Raw genomic sequence first — 22,534 nt, forward strand, 5'->3', positions numbered from 1 at the left:
TAATTGATACATTCATCAAGATTCAAACAGAAATGATGAGTTTAATATCAGGCTATATCTTGACACCATGAACATAGACCTATGCTAATTACATTAGCATATTGTGTAATTAATACCAAACGCAAAAGGTTAGCTAAGAGCTTGACTGAACCAGAGTTAATGAAACTGCCTTGATGCTAATATCCTGCTCGCTAATTATAAATGAGCCCATATTATGTATTTAATAAGACTGGTCTGCAGATCGGCATGTCACATCCTTGTGTCTCATGTCTGAGGTGTGCATGAAAAAGGGGATTAAAGGCTGCATTGGTTTTTTCATTTGCGAGCTGGCGAGTGGGAAGCTGCAGACTGGGAGCTGTCCAAGGCTAATGATCTGAGTCAGCCAGAAGACTCCGCTGCCTCCTCTGCAATCTGCACAGAGCTGGGATGCTTCTCAGGAGTGTTCACACGGAGCGATGTTGGAACAAACTGGTGGTCCTGAGGCTGTGAACGCTGACTCGAGCTAAAATCTTTTAAAAAACCCAGCTTTGATCAACTTGAACGTGATGTGTAACTTCCAGCTCAAAATAAATGATACTGTTGGCCTTTAAATAAAAGTCAGCATTCCTAATACACATCAATGTCAATGTATGTATATTGCCATGGTCACAGCATTTGAAAACTGCTGTATAATTGTATTGAATACATTGTACCCAAACCCTAATGGAAGTCTGGGGCCCTGAAGCAGCTTTGTCAAGTCTGAGGACATAACTCAGGCAACATTCCTGAAGTCATCTTGGGCTGCAAATGTAATCTCTGGTCTGGGAGTTTAGAAAGCAGAGATATTTAGAAGGCACATCATCAGTTTGAAAAGCTGCCTGTAGTACTGTTTTGGAACTTGACCCATGCTAGGAACACTGCTCAGATTTTGGGGGTCGGCTTGTTTGCTCTGTTACTTGAGACAGACTGCAGTACCCATTCTAAACCTGCCTGTTTGAAATGAGCTGTTTGGACTGTGGGTGATGCTGGTGGCAGCTTTTCTTTCTGAAACTGTAAAAGTGACTTGCAGTTACTGAGCTGCGGTAAGTAAAGACCTGCCACAGGTCAGTGCACAGAACCCAGAGGCCACTGCAGCCGCTGCAGCGCACTGGCCGCCTGCTCATTCAAAGCCTTTGAATATTGAACACATCGCGATTCCAAATCACACCAGATTCAACCCTGCAGATTTTTGGGCCTTAAACGATACACATGGCAAGTGTGAAGCTGATAAGATGAATGGTTCTCAAGACAGACAGAGATTTCTGAAATGATTTGATAGATGGTAAGAATTGACCAATTCCTTCTCAGTCCTTGACATCACAGGTGGAACGTATGAGCAGTGAGTGTATAACCACATCTTGGCAGGGAGATTAACCAACAAGCAGCAGATACACATATCTACTGTTACAGTCTTCTATGTACAGTAATCTGTAAAATGCCCTGTTAAAATCTGCACCCTGGATACAAGCAAACAAGTAAAGCACTGATAGAAGGGAGTTCAGAAGTAGACCATGAGACAAACTAAATTTGAGTGCTGAGGGAGTATTAAGATCCTGCAATACAAACTTATTCATAGAAAAAATTTAAGATATCAACATCTTAGCTTTCTTGGTAACATAATCCAAGTCTGCATTCAGAAAATCTTTTTGTTTTGTTATTGACTTATTAGCGATGTGCTCTGAAGTTGCGGCTCATGATCAGTAAATCCATCAACAATATAATTTGTCTGATTGTGCCTCGCTAGTTTTCTACCTATAGAGAGTTTAGATACAGAGGCCTAAAGTTGTGATTGTGTTGACTGGGCACAAAGAGATGGGCAGAGCCTGAGACAGGCCGGAGCTTCCTGTAAAACCACGCTGCATGTCTCATGGGTTAAAGCTGGAGTGGGCTGACAAGAAGATGTAAAGTTAAGGAGCTGTCTCTCTACTGTGGTTACCTAAAGAAGAGGAAACTTCCAGCTCGGGTTTAATATTTAATTCAAGGAGAACTGGAGCACTGGAGGTTTCATGTAGCACCGCCTTTAACCTGTGGCCATTTGGCGGCAGTCGTCTCCATGTAAGCAAGATTTAGATCCCTCGCACATTACCACAGCTCTGTGGTATGCACCGATGCTGGAAAAACAGGAGTGAGGGCTTGATGTCAAACGTTTAATCCACACATTGGAAGAGGCCTGATTCAGGGTTATTCCAGTGTATTTTAACTCCATTTGTGATTGTTAACCTTTGCCCTTTGTCTGAATTTTATAACTGAAGTGTTTACAGATATATTACTTTGTTGGGTAGAGGGTATGGAGAAACCATAGTGTTAAAAAAAAATTAAATCAATTTCAAATTTGGTAAAAGCATCATGGAAACACAGGACTTAAATCTTGCATCATGATTTTAGCCTGAGGCCTGAGTTTGGCAGCAGTGTTTCCTAAATGTGTGGTCGTACACATTAAACAGCCAGATTTGAGCATTATCCAACCAAACAACTGGTTACAGCGTTCAGCTGTCGGTCACATTCTTACCATACTTGAAAGCATCATGAATTTCTGTTGACTGTCTGTTCAAGTGGCCACTAGTGCATGAGGCTCAAAATCCCACTCTCCTCTTTGAGTGACCCAGTACCACACAAACTGTCCTGCGGCGGAACACTTACTTGTAGACTCTGGCGTTGTACTTCCTCTCCCCGGGGAAGCCAAACATGCCGCAGATGACTCTGCTGTTAAACTGGGTCCACTCATTGTTACAGATCTGCTTCCATTTCCCCCCATCCTTCACCTCTACGTAGCCCTCTGTTACAGGGATACGCTTGCGGTACGATGACAGGATGGGTCGTATGCGCGCGTCCTCCACTTGAATATCAATGTTCTGTGGATGATATTTGAAAAATGTGCACATAGGTCAAAAAATGCAATTTGCAGCTGTAGAAGTATGAAGCAAACTGTTTTCAGTTACATCTATCACGTCATAGAAAAACTAATGTATGTCCTAGTGGCATTATGAAAATCATTGCCAAACATATATTTACATATGGTTTGTTCCATAATAGACATACTGTATATGTGATTCGAAAAGTCAATTAGTTTGGCCATAGAGGACCTTCATTCTATGGCTGACAGACCTCTGAAATCTGATGTGATGTAAACACGCAACACACACATCTGCGTGGCACTTCCTGTGTTACATAACATGTAATCAGAGATGTTAACCCCCCCTGTCCAGTCTGTAACACAGCAGCTCAGCTCTCCGCGCGCTGCTTGTAAATCTTCTCCAGGTGCTCAAAAATTATTACAGTAAATCACCTTCTTAACGTTAATCATTGTGACACGGCTGCCCTGTACCTGTCTCTGGCTTTAAAAGCAACAGGTATCAAAGTGTTTTATATGTGAAGCACATTTTAGCGCGCTGCTGGAAAGCAGTCAGTAAAGATAAAAATGCACCAACAGCACAGTGAGCACATGTGCAGCACAAGATTACGAAAAGAGCTTTTCTTTCCAAACGCCACACGTCATCTACATGAACATCAGCAGCAGGCTCCAGCAGTACAGGCCTTGGACACTTAGACAGACCACCAAATGTTTTTTTGTGTTGGTGTGCATTTTTGTTTTCCATTCATTAACATAGACTATTCTAAGTGATAATTAATGGATGGTTAAAACCTTATTAGGGTTTTATTGTGTCTGTTGGGACTGATACCTGTAGGAACAAACAGGAACAAGGGAGAGACACTTAATTCAAACCACAGATATTTCGGTAGAAATGTTAAGTCTTTACAAACAGTGTAGCAGCTCGGGACAGAGGAGGGCAGTGGTGCGAGCCATGTTGGACCCTAGCGAGTAGGACCACAGCAGAACTCCTCCCTGCTGTGAGGCTGGAACAGGAGCACATATCATTTAGATGTGGCTCCGGCTAAAGCAGGTTAATCCAGGATGGAGGAAAAGGACTTATAGTTAAAAACTGAGTTTACTTTGAAAGGTGGCGACTCAAACTGAATGGACCATTTTGGAGTCAGAGCTAATAAATGCTAACTAACTATTACATTTGAACTATTGCAACCCTGAAGAACAAGAGCGTGTAGGGCCGTTGAATTTATCAAGACAGAAGGAGATTTACTTTTGTGAGTTGACTAATCAGAGTTGTTGCAGATGGCATCAGCCATACACTGTAGTGTGTGGTTTATTTCTAGGTAGGTATATGGTAAATGGGTTAGGGTTAGGGGTTGCGCATATTACTGTGCACGGCTAAATGCTCAACGTACTCTACACCTACCGATTAAATTGGCCTTCAGTCATTAACATTATTGGTGTACTGTATGGTTTGCATACTCCCATAACAAAATTATTGATATCTTTTTATGCTTTGTAAAGACATTAAACTGCACAAATCTATATTTGTATAGTTAACTTTGATTTATCTCAAAGTTAACTCTCCAGTACTCCTTAGGTCTGTGGAGTTTCTATTTTAGCATATTTCCCTTCATTATTTGGGTTTTATGGCCAAACAAAACGCTGGGGAACACAGGGAAGCAGGAGGCAGGTCTTTCACTCAGAAAGTGGAGGAGACCAAAATAGAGGTAAAAGGCGGATGAATATCAGATTAAACTTGTTAAGTGGCTGGAAACACTAATAAACGCTGGTGATCTCAATAGACCCTGTTTGCTGGATGCACAAAGGAAAAATAATTTCCAAGACGTTCAGCATAACAACTTCAAAAAGTGTTATTCCAATGTAGTTTCTATACCACAAGTGCCACTGCTGTTAAGACTTAAATTATGTCCCACCCCTGCTCCAGAGTTGACAGTAACTATAGCAGCTCAACATGGAAAGTCATGACGCAGCCTTCTCTCTGTTCTGAGGACTTCTATCCACCAGCTTCCCTTACGTCTGTACATTTAACAGATGAATCAGACAGAATGGGTCCCTGTGCGCTGGTCACTAAGTGGCAGGACTTATAGTCACAGGGAAGGAGGTACAAATTCCAGAGAGTATTATTGTTGGACACAGAATGAGTAAACACCGCTGGTGCAGGATGAGTCATCAAAAATGTTGAAACATTTTAGAGATAAACAAAAGGCAGAAATTTTGAGGTATTTTTTTACATATTGGGCGAGAAATTAATTACCATTTGACACAGGGACAACGGATAAGAACAGAGAAAATGTAGGTTCAATTTAATGGGGCCTTCAAGTGAGCCCCTGATCTCATGTGGGCCTCTGAATTACTCATGGTATTCCCTTACATCCTGTAGTGCACATGTTTTCTTCAGCTACTACTACATATGTCTTCTGTGATATGTTTGCATCAGACTACTGGCGATACAGAGGATTTTGGGGTCTCTGTTCTGATTCTGACTACGTATGTTTAACCAGTCACACAACTTTTCATCTGTGTTTGTACCTAAGAGTCTAATCAAGAATGACTGCTTTATCAAAAAAGCAGATAGTATTTTGACAACCAAGTAAAACTATTTTTTTCAAAATTAAAGCCCCAAGCTTTTCCTCTCGGACTTTTGCAGGGATTAAATAAACATTTTCTTCTCCCATAGTCCAAACCCACATTCTTGTGCTACGTGACAGTGCAGGCTGGGGGGAGGGAGCTGGAGTCCAGCTGGAAAGGGGGTATACGTTGCTTTGCTCAACAGAAGGACTAGTACACACTCCTCTCATATACAGCCAAGAATAACCTAGACATCAAATAATGAGAATGGAGGGTTTCCTAAATTGGCATTTGCCTCCCAGGGATGGCAGATGCTATCCGAGCGAAAACTGTGAGTCCTCAGTCTTTCTAACCTCGGCTATTTTCTCCCAAAGATAACCACATTAATCACTGTGGTCAGAGGAAGCGAGGTCTGGACTGCACAGATGTATAAAACTGAATACAGGCTGAAATCATGGAAAATGATAATGAGTGGAAATGTGGGGATGACAACCTTGGGTTTAGTGGGTAAACAGTACATGATTCGGTGGCAGACATGCTAGAAAACAAGTTGGAGCCACATGCCCGGAGTCAAGTAGAATGAGCAAGTAAATGCAGACAGTAGCTAAACATTCAACCCACCAGGACCAACACGAACATGCCTGTTCTCAAATATCAAGATTTAATATCGGATAAACGTAGTCAGAAGAAACGTTAAACCTAGATTTGCGCAAGAGAAAATCTATGTAAAGATGTGAAGAAAAACAGCTCCAGCTATTTTCTGAGAATGCTTTGAGGTCAGAACGAGCCAGCCTGCTCCTTGGTGGGTTCACGTGCCAGCCTCCCGCCTCCCCCTCCTCCCTCCACCCTCAGCCATGTCATTTCTCTGAATCCATTTCAATATTCACCTGGCCGTCACCTTATGTGTTTACAGACAAAATACGTTATTTGGCTGCACAAAGGATTTCCGACAGGAGTTGCCCTGTTGTGGCACAGTCAGGAGAAAAGGTTGTGGGGGTGGCGGGGCTTCCCTGAGTCCATGCCTGGCAGGGAGGAGTGGCACAGATGGAAAAGCCATTAGTGAGATGAGTTATGCAGCGGGGTGAAGGTGCCTCAATCTGTTGCAACACAGCTCTGATTCACAGAGGCTACTTCAAGGTTTTACTATTTTACTATTCTGTTTCAATAGCTCCTTTGTTGCTACAAACCATAATTCCTGCTCATGGAATCTCTCTTTTGATAAAGACTAAATACTGAACTTCCCAGTGTAGGCAGGAGGCCACAGGTTCAAGCAGCAAAACAATATGTCCTGAAACACTGCACAGGGCTTCTGAAGGAATCAGAGTTAAATCGTATGACTAAAGCAGTACTAGCACTATGTAGCTACACATGAGGGCAAAAGAAAAATGTACATTTAGTAAGCTATCTGTTAAGGGTCATTAAAGCAAAATGATAGATACGTATAAGGAAATGGACAAAGCGATTTGTCGATACTCTCGTGTTTATTAATTTCATATATGTGCACGTCTTCTGATACGTGCAAATACCTGCAATTACGGACGAAACTGAGCAGTACCACCGGAAATCCTTGGGGGCAGTGTAGACAATAGTTATTATAGTTCTTGACTCTATATATATCGTTTGAAACTGAGGTTTATTTCTTTTCATATTTAGAGACAGTATAAATTAACCTTTAGCCTCTATAGCAACTGTCTGATATGTCAGTTTCTTTCCCCAACAGTCACAGAGCAACATTTCATCTGGACTCATGCTTCTATCATCTTGATTAACAGGCCAAAATATACCCTCCCTTCAGATCTGTTTTGGTCGCCAGGAAGTTCTAGGCAAAATATCTGATTGTGTTTGAACCCCTACTCCCCTGGCTGTTTGATGCTGGGCAGATAGCACACAGTGGGTTATCCAATCTATTATCAAAGCTCTTATCCTGTTAGGGAGGCAGGGGTCAGACGTTAGGGGAGAGGCCGAGTTGGCAGTTCATCACAGGGCTGAGATCCAGAGAAAAAAAACATCCACCAAAACATTCAAGCTCCACACAGAAAGGCCCCGTCACCTGACAGGTATGGACCAGGAACACTCTTACTGGGATATGAGAGTGACAACCACTGCTACACCACGCTGCCCTATATTATTTTTTCTGAAAACAGCTGTCGGCTGTGGCTGGAATAAGACGTAGAATGGTGAGACCCAAACAAAAGTAAGTGTTCTGTGATATCAAAACAACAACTTAAAAAAAGCTCAAAGACTCTGCAAAGCTGACTGATGGAAAATAAAATGATCAAATAGTGCAGCTCTTATATTTCAAGTATCTGAAACAGCCTGACACTCCTCATGGAGTCGAGTCCCCTGCGGTTTACCACTTTAAGTGACACTACTCACATTCAACAGAATGACTCCATCTGTATCTCAAATAACTCCACGGCTGAGATCACAAGACGGCAATTCAGGAAATGTATTGGGACCAGATTATTTCCCTTCCCTGAAGCTGCACATAAATGAGGTTCAGCTCTCAGACCGTGTTGACAAAACCTTGCTGCCATGACTAACGGCTGTAATAGGGACGTACTCAAATGATTTACTGCCATCTTGTCTGCGGACCTCAGGACATAAATATAAAGAAAACTAGAGCTATGAATCACATCAAAGCCCATGAGTCATCGCTACTTCTGAGGCAGTTACGGAGTGAAGTCACCTCTGATTAAAACAAACACATTGAGAAACCTAAAGATTTTAGTTTTCTTCTATTTAAAGCAGGTTTATTTTGTTAAGGTCTCCATGACTGATGATGCAAGTTATTGAGGATTTACCTGCACTACGTACTGTGTGGATACTCCAGAGGTTTCCCAGAACAGCTGCACTTCTGCTAACTGTGTTTGGACGATTAAAGTTGCACTGTGTAATAAGAGGCCACCTGACTGGCCACTGTGTCCATAATTTGCAAATGTAAAATAGCATCTTATTCCGTATTCTCCTCAGATTATCTTAAATTAGCAGCTTTAAAAAATAACCCTTCCAAAGTTATTGTTTTAGTCCAAAATCAAGCAAGGCAACATCCACTCTATTTTTTGACAAATGGAATGAATTTTCCTTGTCTCTGACTTACCTCAAAAGTACAGAGGCAAATCTCTGAATCCAACCTTTCACCTCATACCAAGATAAATTTGATGATAAATACCCATATTGTCATGACCTCAATATCATATTAGAATGATGAAACATGTTGAGAATGGAGAAATCAATGAATATAGCTCATTCATATGAAATGATTAAGTACCATGGAGCAGTCTGTGCCCCTCCAGCCAATCAATGACAAGAAACACTACCTCCAGAGCTTTGGACAAATTCTTCCTCAGTGCTTAGTGTTTGCAGACATATCACAATATGAGCCGCCATGCTCACTAACAGCAGGATCCAAGAAGCATATTGTAGAAGTTCATCAGTCACTGTCAATGAGCCATATTCATTGACTTATTCATGAGTTTATAAAAATATAGGAATTTATCATTCTATAATGTGAAGGTTTCCGCACTATAACAAGATAAATAGTATATGCTAGGTTTGTAAAAATGTGAAAATATCATGTTATAACATGTAAAACATCACAAACCCACATCATGTAGGGATCAGTTTGTTTCTGGAATGGCAGCTATATGCTTCTGTACCAAGGATTCTGGTTGAATTCGCAGAGATATTCAACTCAGCCCATTAATTTGAACCATTATACAAATATTTCCTCTCAGGTCTAATAATTACATGTTCAGAATAGAAGGGTGTTTGTTTTACCAGACAAAAGAAAACATTTTTCCTGACAGTTGTCTTAGTGTCTGGAAAATGGTTCCAAAAGGCCAACACTGAAGGATTCATGGTTCCCTCTATCTCCACTGAATTAAGGAAAGTCTCTGGCTAAGAGAGGTGGGCTGAAGACCAAAGTCCTGATCATTTATTTGCTTCTGCGAACGAGTTTCAGAGTTTCAGTTACCTTCTGCTTCCTACGGCCTCTTTTTTCACTTACTACAGTACACAAGTCCTCTGCAAACCACAGTTTCCAGTGCATGGAGCTCAGGAACATATGGTTCCAATTAAGGTCTTCAGCAAAACACTCTGCCATTAGAAATCACCTCACATCTGAAACAAAATAACTTACCGGGTTCATATACAGTGTGCTATTGAGTTACAAGCCTGTTTCTTAGAATGTCAGTGAGCCGACAGACATTTTTTATTTTAAGTCCCTATCCCGACTTTCATACATGTCTAATTTAAACTCAGAGCTGATGTGTTGTCACAGACTTAGCAGAATGTGGAGAATGCTGCGTCGTAGTGTGCAGTTCCTCCTCAAGAGTCCATTAAAAAGAGCCTTTTGTTATAACAAACTGAGAACAGATGTTTCACAGTCGTGACAAACACCAAACCGATGTGTGATCCGTGAATTATTGATGGAAATGAACTGCTTTTATGTGGCATTAAAGTGACATACAAAGCTGTGGAAAATAAAGACACACCTGGATCTGGATAGTGACACGGCTTGTCTCAAAGTAAAAGCATTGTTTTTGAAACAGCAATGTATATTATAAATGTTTGAGCAGACAAAGTTTGCAGAGTGACACAGCGACTAAATACACAGCAGCTGCTTAAACTGATGAGACATTGTTCAGAAATGAATAAAACACAGCTGTTGTGTCTCCTCTCTTCTTCCTCTGTACTGTATCTACTGCTTGTCCGTGGTTTTCACCATTGGAGCCAAAACACATAACCATGAGGTATGCACACTCAGGCATGAAAACATTGTACCGTTGGCTAAAACAAATATTTTAAATATTTCTGTAAAGCAATAACTGATCATCATCACATCCCTTATAGTATAAGGTGACCAATGATGGTGACTTTTTTTATCTATACAAGTTCTAGGTTGTTATTATAGTACAATAGGATGCAGAGGTACCTCGAAAATGCATTTTTGAACTATGCATGACGTCACTCCAGTGTTCTAACCCTAACCCCATTATTTAGCAAGGCGGTGGCGGCCATGGTGTAATCTGCCAAGGTTTCATAATGATACGAATAATGTTTACGCAGCAGAAATATGTATTGTGGAGCTGTGTGCAACGCTTATTGGCCCCAGTGCTCACTCGCTCTCTTTCCCTCACTCTCACTCTCTCATACACTCACACAAACACATTGACTGCCAGTCTAACTGACCAGTTAGAGCAGCATCAGGAGAAATTCTATGAAGTATTTACCGTCCTCGGCAGATGGGCAGGATTGAACAAAAACTCAGCAGATACCACTTTCACTGTGCACGTTCACTCAGCAAGCATAGAGCTCTCAGCAGCCAGACAGACCTGCAACATGTGCTGTGCTGAACAACAAAGAAATGTCAAGTAAAGTTGAGGCTGATGGGGATTTATTCACAAACTAAAGGATTTAAAATAATGTATTTTGAGCTGGATGTGGCACAGAATGGGATCACCATAGTTATTACATTTCTTCCTGAGCAGGATATGAATATCCTGGAACAAAGTCAAACTGAATTTCATGACTGACAGGATCCATCCTAACACCACACAAGCTACTTGACAAAAGCCCAACTCATGTACCACTGGCAAGCTTGGAAATAACAGTTTGACAAACATTCCAGAGCTTAGTTAAAAATAATGACAGAAATGTAACTAATCCTGACTTCAGGTCAGATAACTTGTGTGATTTTTTTTTTGTCCACCCTTGTGTAACACATGTTACGCACTGTGATAGAAAACAGATGGACGGCTGTGGTGAAAAACACCAGACAAGTTCCCACACAGTCGATTGAACATGACCAATCTGTTCTGCACGAGATGAGAAAGACATGCAAACATTCAGAATAATCAGAAGTCACTTGTCTGTCTGAGCCCAATTAAAAAATTAAGAAACAAGCCACACTCTCCTCTCAGAGCAGACGAGTGTTTAATTTTAGAATCTCCAGAGGCTAAACATCCGCTTGCATAGTACTGTGGGGAATGTGATGCCTCTGAGTGAAAACATTTACCTCCCTACAGAAACATCTATCAGCTATGTGAAAAATAATTTTATATTTTGAAAAGCATTGTAAGATTGTGGGGTGTCATGTATCTGCCCAAGTCAGCAGTACAAACCTGCTGAAGGTCTGCTATTTATGACAGCCACACCACAGCATGGTTAGAGGTTTACTGGGAGGAAAAGTGGAAGAGTTGACCTAATGGCCTCATAGGGAAAAAATTACTAAAGGGAGGAAAAGGAGAGTCGTAAAGTTTGCTTCGTGGAAGAGAGGGCAGAGGAGAAAGAGAGGATGGCGGCAGAGGAAGAGAAAGGCTGCAGTTAAGGACGAAAATAGATATCGAGAAGCACTTTGGTTCTGTTAATCCCCACAAAGTGATTTCATCCCTACATGTTCATACAAAACACCTACACCTATCTGTCAGAACAGGAGAGCAGTCTCTCAGAGAAGAACTGAGCTAAGCATCATGGGGACGTGTCATGTGGCCTTTAGGCTTCTGTCATCACCAAGACCTTCTTCCACTCTCCAGGTTTTTTAACAATGAGCTGTGAGCACATGTTGCTCTGACTTTTACCGAACAATTTTTTCTACTTCTGAATAAAGGCTTTACTCAAACACCAGTTTCAAATTAAGTCAAAATGTGTTTGTAAAGACCATATTCACTAATCCCAGTGCGCCACATAGGGGTTAATAAGATGCACCAGGTGAGACATCCTCTGCCCTTATCCCTACACAAGAGCAAGGAAACCTACTGAACACAGTCCTTTAAAGAAACACTGAAACAAGTGAGGGCTCCCTCTGCAAACAGGAGTGATGTCACGTGTTACAGAGCACGTCAACAAAATAACAATGTTTACAACATTCATGGGAAAAGATGGTGTCTTTTGAGAAATGTACCAATGTGTCAAACTGCAACAATAAACTACCTGAAAGAGATGTAGGGAGGGAAGAGCACAACTGTGATGGCAGATGTAACAACAGCGGCATGGTCAGTAACAGCAGTATATGTGTTTCTATTTGAAAACTAGAGGTAAGTTCTCCATTTATGTCAAACTTGCATTGGGTAAAAAGACACTTGCACATGTGCGGGGGACTACAGATGTTGGGCAATATGTCTCTGTGGATTTGTCTCTACAAGCAAATGACATGTTTCCTGAAACAATGTCCATATAATCAGATTAAATAGTGTGTGGCCACAGAAGTGACATACAGGGTTGTACATGGATCCATACACAAAACTTCAGCAGCAGGTCCCTGATTAGACTCCCGGCCGGCTTGACCACAAGTCATTCCCTCACCCAGTTTTCGCTCTATCCTTCACATCACCTCGCACTAGCCATAGGCATACAATGACTATGAGACTGATCCATTATCCAACTAGGGCAGCAGGGCACTGTTTAGAGACAGGAGTTTGTAAATAAGTAATTTTCAGGCTTTCTCCGGATAATTCCGGGGGAATTGGGTCCAACAAATCTTTCAAATTATTCAGGCCCGGGGTGGCGTAGCTTGGGGCAGCAGGCAGAGGCAGGAAGTGACGTATTAATTCCGCTGTCTTCTACTTGTACGACACCGTGCTTTTTCACCGGGAGATTTTTCTTTTCTTTTCGTCATTTTTGTTAGACGCGTCATCACCCCCTCACTCACTCGCTTGGGGTGAATCCTTTAGGGATCTCCTGCTGTGTTCTCACATCCAATTCCCCGGACTTTCTGCGGTTTATACTGGGGAGTCAGGCGGATAATCTGGAGCCTCTTACCCGGACATTTCAGACCAGCAGTCCAGACCAGTTGGCGAGTCCATCACCATTTTTCCCCCTCTTTTCAAAAGCTTTTGATGACTTATAATTGAAGATGTTTGCATCCGCAGTGCCTACAGCAATAACGATTCACAGCCCTAATTACATCTCTGAAGACATTCTACATTGCTGACAGACATTTCTGAAATGTTGCCAGTCTACACACAAGTTGTCATTTGTCCATGAGGTCAAATGGCTCCGAATATCCCTCTTTCTTTCCTCAGATGTTTCTGACTGCTGCTTCTGTCCCTCCTATGTGCTCACTGGAAGAACTTAGGTAGAGAAATGTGAGTGAATCCCTATTCGGTTAATTTGGATAAATGGGGCAGTCTGGCCATGGTGGAAACTGGCACTGCCAACCATCACATTTCAGAAACCCCAGAATTTCTTAATGTTGAAAGAGGTTTGAGACGGAATGTAATGCATGCCACTTCTGCATGAACTGAAAGGCTGAGGAATGGCAGCAGACTTCCTCCAAGCTCGGCAGGAACATTTAGCGCAAATAAACACTGGCGAGATGCCGCGCTAAATATTCCAGAGACGCAGAACTGAACAGTGGGTGTCAACCTACGATGTTTACTGTCCAGCTGACTGAGGCGCGGAGCTAAACATGAAGTCGCTGGAACCCGTGCGAACCCATGAACTATCCTGACCACATGAGAACACAGTCTAGGACCCAAATAGAAATGGTCTAAATGTAACACCTCCTCTTTTATTTTGAACAATGTGGAGAAGACAAAGCCCACGCAGAGTGGAGCCGGAGCTCACATGTCAAAGGTCGGCGACACGTGCATGCGAGGGTTCACATTTCACCTCCCTCTTACCTCACTCTCTGGGCATTTCCTCTGTGGCTGACAGGCTGACCGTTGCACTGCGGTTAACCATCACCTGAGAAAGTAGTGGTGCAGCGACATGCCTACTAATCATCCCGCACCACAAAAACCCCCATCGACATGTCGTCATCCTGCCATTACACCCTAGCCTGTTGCGTGGGTGCGTCACCAGATTACCACTTCCAGATGATAAATCCATGGGCTTCTTTTAGTGAATGGAAAAGCTGAGTCTGATTTTTTTTTTGTCAGCTGCTATCCCAGCTTGACTTCAGACGTCTAGACCAGTGGTTCTCAACCTTTTTTCAGTGACGTACCCCCTTCGAAGAAAAAATTCTGCCGAGTACCCCCTAACCAGCGCAAAGCAGTTTTGGTAGAAAGAAAGATGGAATGTGATTTATTAAGCCTTGTAACTAGACACATTCAAGTTTAAAACTCCATCAATGTCCATAACATTGCTCATTTGCAGTGGTCTCTTTTATTTTGAAAGGGTACCGGTAGAGACGCGGACTTCTTGTTATGAATCATTAACTTCACAACGGAAAACTTTTACGTTTTAGCGCCCCTCCGAAGAGGCACAAGCTCTCACGGTGTTGTTTAGGGAAGGCTCTCTGCTCTGGTTTCGCCTTCTTTTGCGCTTGTCCCTCCATGTTTAAGCAGCATTGCTGCTGCATTTCAACTCGACTCCATTGTTGAAGTTTTCAAGGCAGGTGATGACAGGCGATGACAGGTGGCGTGTGCCAGGTTGGGTCAAACCATCGGTATGGGGGAGACTGTTTTTTTATGATAATTAAATTGAAAATCCTACTGAATATAAAATTTAGGTTCATGAACTTACACTTATATTTTATTGAATATTTGTTAAATAAAAAAATTTCAAGGATTTTTGAATGGATGCTAATTTAAATATATTTAAAAAAAATCTCAAGTACCCCCCGGAGTACCTTCAAGTACCCCCAGGGGTACGCGTACCCCCATTTGAGAATCACTGGTCTAGACCATCTCTTTACCTTGGGCTTTTTTTACTTATGTTTAGGGGGGGTAATACTGCATATGTGAAAAAGGTTTGTGGAGGTAGAGACTAGTTTGAAAATGGAAAAATAAATCTGTGGGTGTGTGGAGAACAGTAGTGCGTTTTCCAGACCTCTGCAGCCCACTCCTCATCTCTGTTCGATGGCACAGGCTCGTGGCTACATCAGCTACATTATCCAAATGTGGGTAATGTAGGTGAAATATTGGCTGTGCTAAATACATTTAAAATTTAAAAATTACATCATTTTATTTTAATTTTACTTATTCTTAGGAAGGGGGCTCTTTTAAAGAACCCAGTAGATTCAAACCTTTTGGCCACTTGGAGGCACTGGAATCAATTATTGAACTCAACATTAACATAATAAATCCTTTATTAATTTGATATTAACCAGTTCCAGATTTAATTCAGCCAAGGTCCATTATTCACTCTCTTGTAGCTCTGTTTTGGTCTCCAGTAAAGCTGCTAAATGCTCGACAGTGTCTTTCCACTGTCTGGTGCTGAGCGGGTAGTGTTCAGAGCTTTTCTGCAGTGGTCACAGAGAAGAGAGTGAACCAGTCATGTCGAGTTTAGGCCTGGACAGCTCACTATCATTCAGTCCAGCTCTGCTCCAGATTCAGGCGATATCTCTTCAGTTTCCAATCAGCTAGTTCTTTGTGTAGTTAAAATGAGCAAATAAAGAGAAGTGAGTATAAACAGCAAAATTTTCAAATAAAAAAATCTTTCCTATAAAAGTTGCGAAACTTGGCTGAGCTGGAAAAAAGTTCATAATACTACCAAGAGCAATAAAAACAGATCTGGTCCGAAAAACATCAGAACTGCATCAAGGCATTACCTCGATTCTCAAATGAGTGTGTCATGTTTCCATCATGTGCTCTACATTATTCCTCAATGCTTGCTGTTAGCGCTCGTTTGATTGCATCGCCTTTTCTTCTGCACTGGTTTAATGGCAACGTGCTGGAACATAAGTGCCAGCAGCTGTTCATATCAACAGACCAACTTCTAATATTCTTATTCTCATTGAATTGAGACATAGTGTTGTTTCCTTTCAACAATAGACTATAAATTGTGTTAAATTTGTGATACAGTTAGATGGAAACCTTGCTACTGCCACAATTGGGAACCTATGAGAAAATGAATGAAATGTTCTGACTTGTTAACTGGTGATACATATCTTTATCCAGGACAACAAAGGCCGTTCCAGACATGTGGAAGTCTTGTCGCTTAAATGTTACTTTTATAAATGTTTCCCTCAATGTACAACTGAGGTAAAGTCGGTAAGAGAGAGGTAAGAGAGAGAGAGAGAGAGAGAGAGAGAGAGAGAGAGAGAGAGAGAGAGAGAGAGAGAGAGAGAGAGAGAGAGCTCTGCTTTGCAGTTTGCTCATAACGTTGGAATGTGGATTCATGAGGCCTGCTCAATGAGCAGAAAGATAACATTCTGCTTTTGGTGGCTCTTAAAGGTCCGTCAGCTCCAGACGACTCTGACAGTTACGAGTGCAACACCTAATAATTACCAGTTTAACGTCACTTTCACTGACACACTCTCACCGCCAGCTATTTAGAGAAGAGTATAAGTAAAGAAGTGGGGCTTGGTTATTGACACTAGGAGTACAAAGCGGTTTTCAGCCAAATATCAGGAGAGATTTATTATCTAAGAAGATATTATGAGTCACACTAAGCCTGTGAAAACTGCAAATCTGGAGGAGCTTTGTCAAATGTAGAAAAAACTAGACTGATGTCATCAAGGTTATCTTGTGTTTTCTGTGCTAAAAGCGCTGTGAAAAAAACATGGGGAATTTGAAAGTGTCCCTTCATCATGCATGGTGGGGGGGGGAGGGATATGCTATTTAATAAGCATTTTGGGAAATATAGGCTATTGATGTTTTGGAACTTGACTTATCACATGAATTAAAAGTCAGGATAACTTGGCCTTTGCTGATTCAATTTAACTGTCATTTTTTATGGCACCGCAACATTATGTCTCAAGACCTTCAGATTCTCTTGAATTATTTAAGCTTCAATGGTCAAATAACTTTTTAAATCAATCACTGATACAGTCTGGATTGTATATATTATAAAAATATAAAAAATACTTTCCGATTTTGTGGCTTTTTCCTGACCTAACATGTCTGAATACATTTATATACAGTAATGGACTGAATGATAAAAAATCATTAATTAGCTGAAGTCAAAGTTTAATAAAATAAAACTCCCCAGACTTCAGGAACTTGTGTTGTGTTTGTGCAGACAAAGACAAACGGATGATAAAGCCCAGCTCTCACTAAGCAAGCTGACAAGGTGTCACTTCACAAATGTCCTTTGCCTTAGAAATATATAGCAGTAAAAACAAAAGTGCACAAAGCTTTTGGACTTGAGTGAAAATGCATGTTTACCTCCACATGGTTGGGCAAGGTGTTGACAAATTTAAATCCTGGAATCCTCTTGTCGCTGCACACCACACCTACATCTTCGCTGTGCTTGCAGTCTGAGACGCCGATCCCGTTGGACGGACATAGGGACAAGGTCCTCTCTTTGCCGGTGCAGTGGAGATTGTCGAACCAGATGCGTCCTGACGAGACAAAGGAGAGATTTGTCATTGCTTCCATGAGGAGGAATTTTTCCATTTAGTGATGGAAATAAAGGAAACATGGGAAAATGCATTCTCTTAGAACTGTGGGACATTTACCTTGAATCATTTTCTGATTAATAATATGACAAATCAGTCATAAATTGCATACACAGGGGTAACACCAATAACATGTGCTGCCAGTATTAGTCTTAGAGTAAACATCTGATATAATGTGACATTTTAAGGAATATGAGAAGATTGAATGTGTGTTTCCAAGGAAACAGTGCTTCACAGCCCCACCTGTTCCTTTCCCATATTTCGAGGAAGGAGACCATGAGATGGCTTCCAGGTAGCCCAGCTCCCGACACACCACCTGAGCAGAGTGGATAGTGAAGTCGTCATCGCACACAGTTCCCCACTCGCCATTGTAGAAAACCTCCACGCGGCCCTCGTTGTGCTTCCTCTTATCTCCAGCCAATCGGAGCTGGATCCTGGGTGTGTCCGGTGTTAGCTGCGGGGCAGAGTACTGCTCCTGCTCCGGGTCCGGGTAGCCCGGCGGGTAGCCGAGGTGCTCGTACTGGGCAAGGGTCAGCTTTAATAGCACTGATAGGATGACTGTGCAGCAAGGCAGGTAGTTGGTGGTCAGCATTTTGGTTGGCACTGTTGAAAATATGAAGAGAGAGAGGAGCATTCATGAAAACTCCTTGTAATGTCTCGGATGGTTGTTCACAGCGGTATCTGCTCTGTACATCACACAGGATCAGACTGATTATTTTTCAGTATGTTGTTTATGATGCGTTGTTACTTGGGACACACTCTGTAAATAAACGTATTATTATTTTCAATTCAACAATATTGTCAGCGTTGATTGGCTCCAGTCTCCCCAAGACCTCAAAGGATAAACGCATTGGATGGATGGACAGACTCACGGACGGATGGATGGAAGGAATGTTTAATCAGCGAGCCATCACTGATGTTATGCAACAGATTATCATCATCACTTGTTTATGTTGACAGTGCATTAAATGACTACTTTTCTGATGTGATGTGTCTTGAGAAGGGAACTGAGAATCATCACTCGATCCTGCAGCTTCCTTCAGAGCAACAGAGCCTCGGTCCTGACACTGCTCAATTCAAAACATCCCGGCTGAGCTGTTCACCATTTTGTCTTTCCTAAAACCTTTGGACAGGTTGAATTGAAGCAGGATGTTTGCTGCTTCGAATGAGAGGGATGTCAGGCGCCCCAAATACATGGGAAAGTTGGTCCATGTCTACTGGATGTGGGCTAGATGATTGCACTTCTTTATAAGGTGATTATTGGTTAACGTTTGCAGAATTATAACCCACAATTATTTGGTTATTACGTTTGCCACAGGCAGTTTAATTTATATACCTTCTCAGGAAACTGGAGACTGTGTGTAAAAGTAGAACACTTTACTTTCCATTCAGCAAGGCATTAATCATTAGATGGCATAACAACCTTAATGGGCTTAAAGCAGCAAATGGGGGCACTTTTATAACAATTGTTTTCATTATCTAAGGCTTTATGTATGCAGATGATGTAAAATAAAACATTTTGAAGTTAAAGAGTTGCATACGTTTACATATACAGAGGACTGATGCAGGACCTTCTGACATGGTGCCAATGGAACTGCCTCCAGATAATTGCCGGGGAAATCCCCGGAGAAGTGGTGGTAGATTTCAGCAGGTGCAGACAATTCCCTCCGACACCAGTGAACATCCAGGGAATGGACATCAAGTTAGTGACCTCTTATAAGTACCTGTGTGTTCACCTGAACAATAAACTGGAGTGGACTGATCATGCCAGTGCACTGTTGAATAAGGGCAAGATCAGACTGTATCTGCTCAGGGGACAGGTCTTTTGGAGTGCAGGGGGTCCTCCTGAAGACCTTTAAGGAAGAGACTGGGCAGACTGATTAGAAGGGCCAGCTTTGTCCTGGGATACCTCCTTGACCCAGTGGAGGTGATGAGACAGAGGATGATGACGTCATCTCTCATGTACAAGTGGGCTACAGTTCATCATCACAGCTCCTTCAACTACAGACTGATTCACCCTAAATGTCTGAAGGAGACGTACCACAGGTCCTTCCTTCCTGCAGCAGTAAGACTGTACGACCAGCTCTGCTCCCAGTAAAACTATATTCACCACCAATATGGACTGTGGAGGTGAGGGGGCTTGGAGAGAACCTTCACCTGTGCCAGAGGAGCGCAGGTGAGAGCTGTTAGCTTACTGATCCTCAGGTTTAAAAGGCAGCGGCTGAGCTGCATCGAGAGAGAGACACTCAGAGACACAGACTAGAGAGTCACAGATGCTAGGGCATGGAACTAAGACAGAGACAAGAGGAGCACAAGAGAGACTCTTGAGTGAAACTAGTGCTGAGCTGCAAAGCTGCAAACTCTTTATGTAGAGGTTTAAGTTTATGTTTGCACCTGGTCTCTTATTAAAGTTAAAAATGTTAAAACCTGAGTGGTTTGTCTCTGGTTGCCATGTGCAATCCATTCACTGTGGATATTCTCACACTGCACATATTGTTCCTGTCTTTACACTGTACATATTACTTACATTCTTTCTTTTTTTATACTCCTCACACTTAAGTATTATTACTTGCTGATGCCTTTCGACTCTAGCTGCTGTAATACTGCAATTTTCCCCATTGTGGGAATAACTATGATTATCTTATCTTATCTTGTTTCACTGCGTGTGGAGAGCTGATGGTTTACTTTGAGTCCTAAAGAAGCTGGAGTGGAGCCTGACAAAGACACCAGCAGGGTGACGTAAAGCCAAACTCCACAGGGAAATACTCCTGACTGGCCCCAGCTCCTACCTGCCTTGAAACACAGACAATAAATCCCAATTCCAGGTCAAAAACTGATGTAACCAAGAGTCCGTTGTCAGTCAAACCCATGCCCTTCTAAAAAATATGCACAAAACCACTATCCACCACCAACTCGTCAAAAGTCCTACAAACTTTTCTGCTTTTGTGTGAAAAACATCTGGCTGATGGTCGCTCAGCTGCAGAGCTCCGACTCTGCTCGCTGTAACGTGGCAGTGGTTGCACAAGCTCGAAACAACACTCACATAACGGAGCGAGCAGATGTAGTGGAGCCCCAAGCCTCGGGGTCTGCTCACAATGTGCCAGTGTGATGTCATTAAAGAAACAGTGTGAGCATTTTAACATTTAAAGACAGGTTCAACTGAGGAGATGCATGCAGACCTGAGAAGAGCTCATTCCTCCTAGATGACAGTTTTTCCATCTCAAGCTCAGAAAACAAATAATGTCTTTAATGATACCTGGGGCGAGGGAGCCGAAGTTCAGAGAGCGGCGGCCCCTACATATCTGAAACATCTGCTGCTTTTAGCCTCAAAAACACTGATGCTTTTGAACAAGATCAATTACCATTATGATATTTTAAAACCACATTATCCCAACGTAAGCACCACTGTGTTTTAAGAAGGGTTGGTGGGACTTTCACCTTCATGGAAGCCAGACGTGTCCCACCTGCTGCTGCAGGGGATACGCATCGGCTGAAGGGTCAAAATGTCACTTTATAAGAATGTCGGCAAGCAGCCTCTACTCAGCCCGTTTCTTCAGCTTCACTGCATATACACACCAGAAAACAACAACTCCAGATTGAAATGCCCCGTATTTCATTTATTTCAATTAATAATAAACGATAACTAGTTTTTCTTTAAGTTAAAAGAAAAAACAAAAGACTAATAGTTGCATGAATACCTGCAGTTGGTGCAACTTCTTGCTGAGAACGTAAAAATGGCTGCACTTAATGCTTCATTTACATTATCCATTAATCTGTTTGCGATTATTCAAATGAATCAGTTCATCGTTTAGTCAATGAAAGGGTAAATGAAGAAAAGCTCACAGAGGCCATGGTGTAACCTTGAAAATGGTTATTCAAATGTGTTCAACATAGGAGAAGCTCACACTGGAAAAGCTGCAACCCTAAAAAGTTTCACTTTTTTATTTGACACATAAAAAACACTTAATCGATCACCAAGGTTGTTAATGACTGATGTTCTGATGATCCATTAACGGATCGATTATGCTCTGGATGTAGTGGTGTCATGCAATACATGTGGTAATAACTCAGATATGAATGATAATCATGTACAAAACTTACTTGGTCTTTAAGCACAAAAAAACTCCTCATCCCACAATGACTTTAAACCATCATGGTGCAGCCACTGAAGCTCAGAGCTGAAGACAATGAAACCCCTGCAGTAACATCACAGCCCTTTAACAACATCTACTAACACACAGTCCTCACAACAGGACCACTGTGACCGTTTTGATTGGCTCGGGCTGAACTTACTGTTTTCTTGTCGCTGTTCTCCTGCCCTGAAAGTCCTGCAGCTCCTGCACCAACGGCTGGAAGCAGCTCAGCTGTCTCTCTCCAAACTTTCACTCCGACTCATGCACATCCCGGAGCTGCAGGGGCCCCGCCTCCACGATGACCTCACAGGTGTCGTGCCGAGTTCTGCCTCCCCGCCGAGAAGAGCATGCAGCTCGCGGGGGCGCGCACAGCTTCAGTGGAAACACGGCACCAGACGTGATCATCTCAATGTACGGTTTAAAAACGATATATTCTCGTTTGATGGTGTTTAGTAATGATAAACAACTTGGTTTATAGATCTGTTGAAATAAAGTTGCATTGTGAATGAATTATCTGGCAGCTGTGTGTTTGATTTAATGGTTCAAGAGTTTGCCTCCCCATCTATTCTCTACGGAGCCCAGAGAGAGATATGTGGCGAAAAAAGATCTTACAAAAGATTTTGCGTGATGTTTAATAAATATTAAATATCATAATATGTTTTCCTTTCTGGGCTATTT

At 42.1% G+C, this 22,534-nt stretch overlaps 1 protein-coding gene across 1 annotated transcript in view; it reads right to left on the bottom strand.

Moving 5' to 3' along the window:
• loxl2b (lysyl oxidase-like 2b) overlaps positions 1 to 22,088 on the bottom strand; it is a 44,361-nt gene extending 22,273 nt beyond the window's left edge. The window contains exons 1-4 of the mRNA XM_062384768.1: positions 22,017 to 22,088; positions 17,967 to 18,326; positions 17,491 to 17,666; positions 2,659 to 2,870 (exon numbers count right to left, since the gene is read on the bottom strand). Of these exons, the coding sequence (XP_062240752.1) occupies positions 2,659 to 2,870; positions 17,491 to 17,666; positions 17,967 to 18,326; position 22,017 (749 nt within the window). The 5' untranslated portion in view covers positions 22,018 to 22,088. The remainder of the gene's footprint in view (positions 1 to 2,658; positions 2,871 to 17,490; positions 17,667 to 17,966; positions 18,327 to 22,016) is intronic.
• Between the last annotated feature and the right edge of the window lie 446 nt (positions 22,089 to 22,534).

The sequence above is a fragment of the Platichthys flesus genome, chromosome 3 (genome assembly GCF_949316205.1).
Source record: "Platichthys flesus chromosome 3, fPlaFle2.1, whole genome shotgun sequence".
NCBI lineage: Eukaryota > Metazoa > Chordata > Actinopteri > Pleuronectiformes > Pleuronectidae > Platichthys > Platichthys flesus.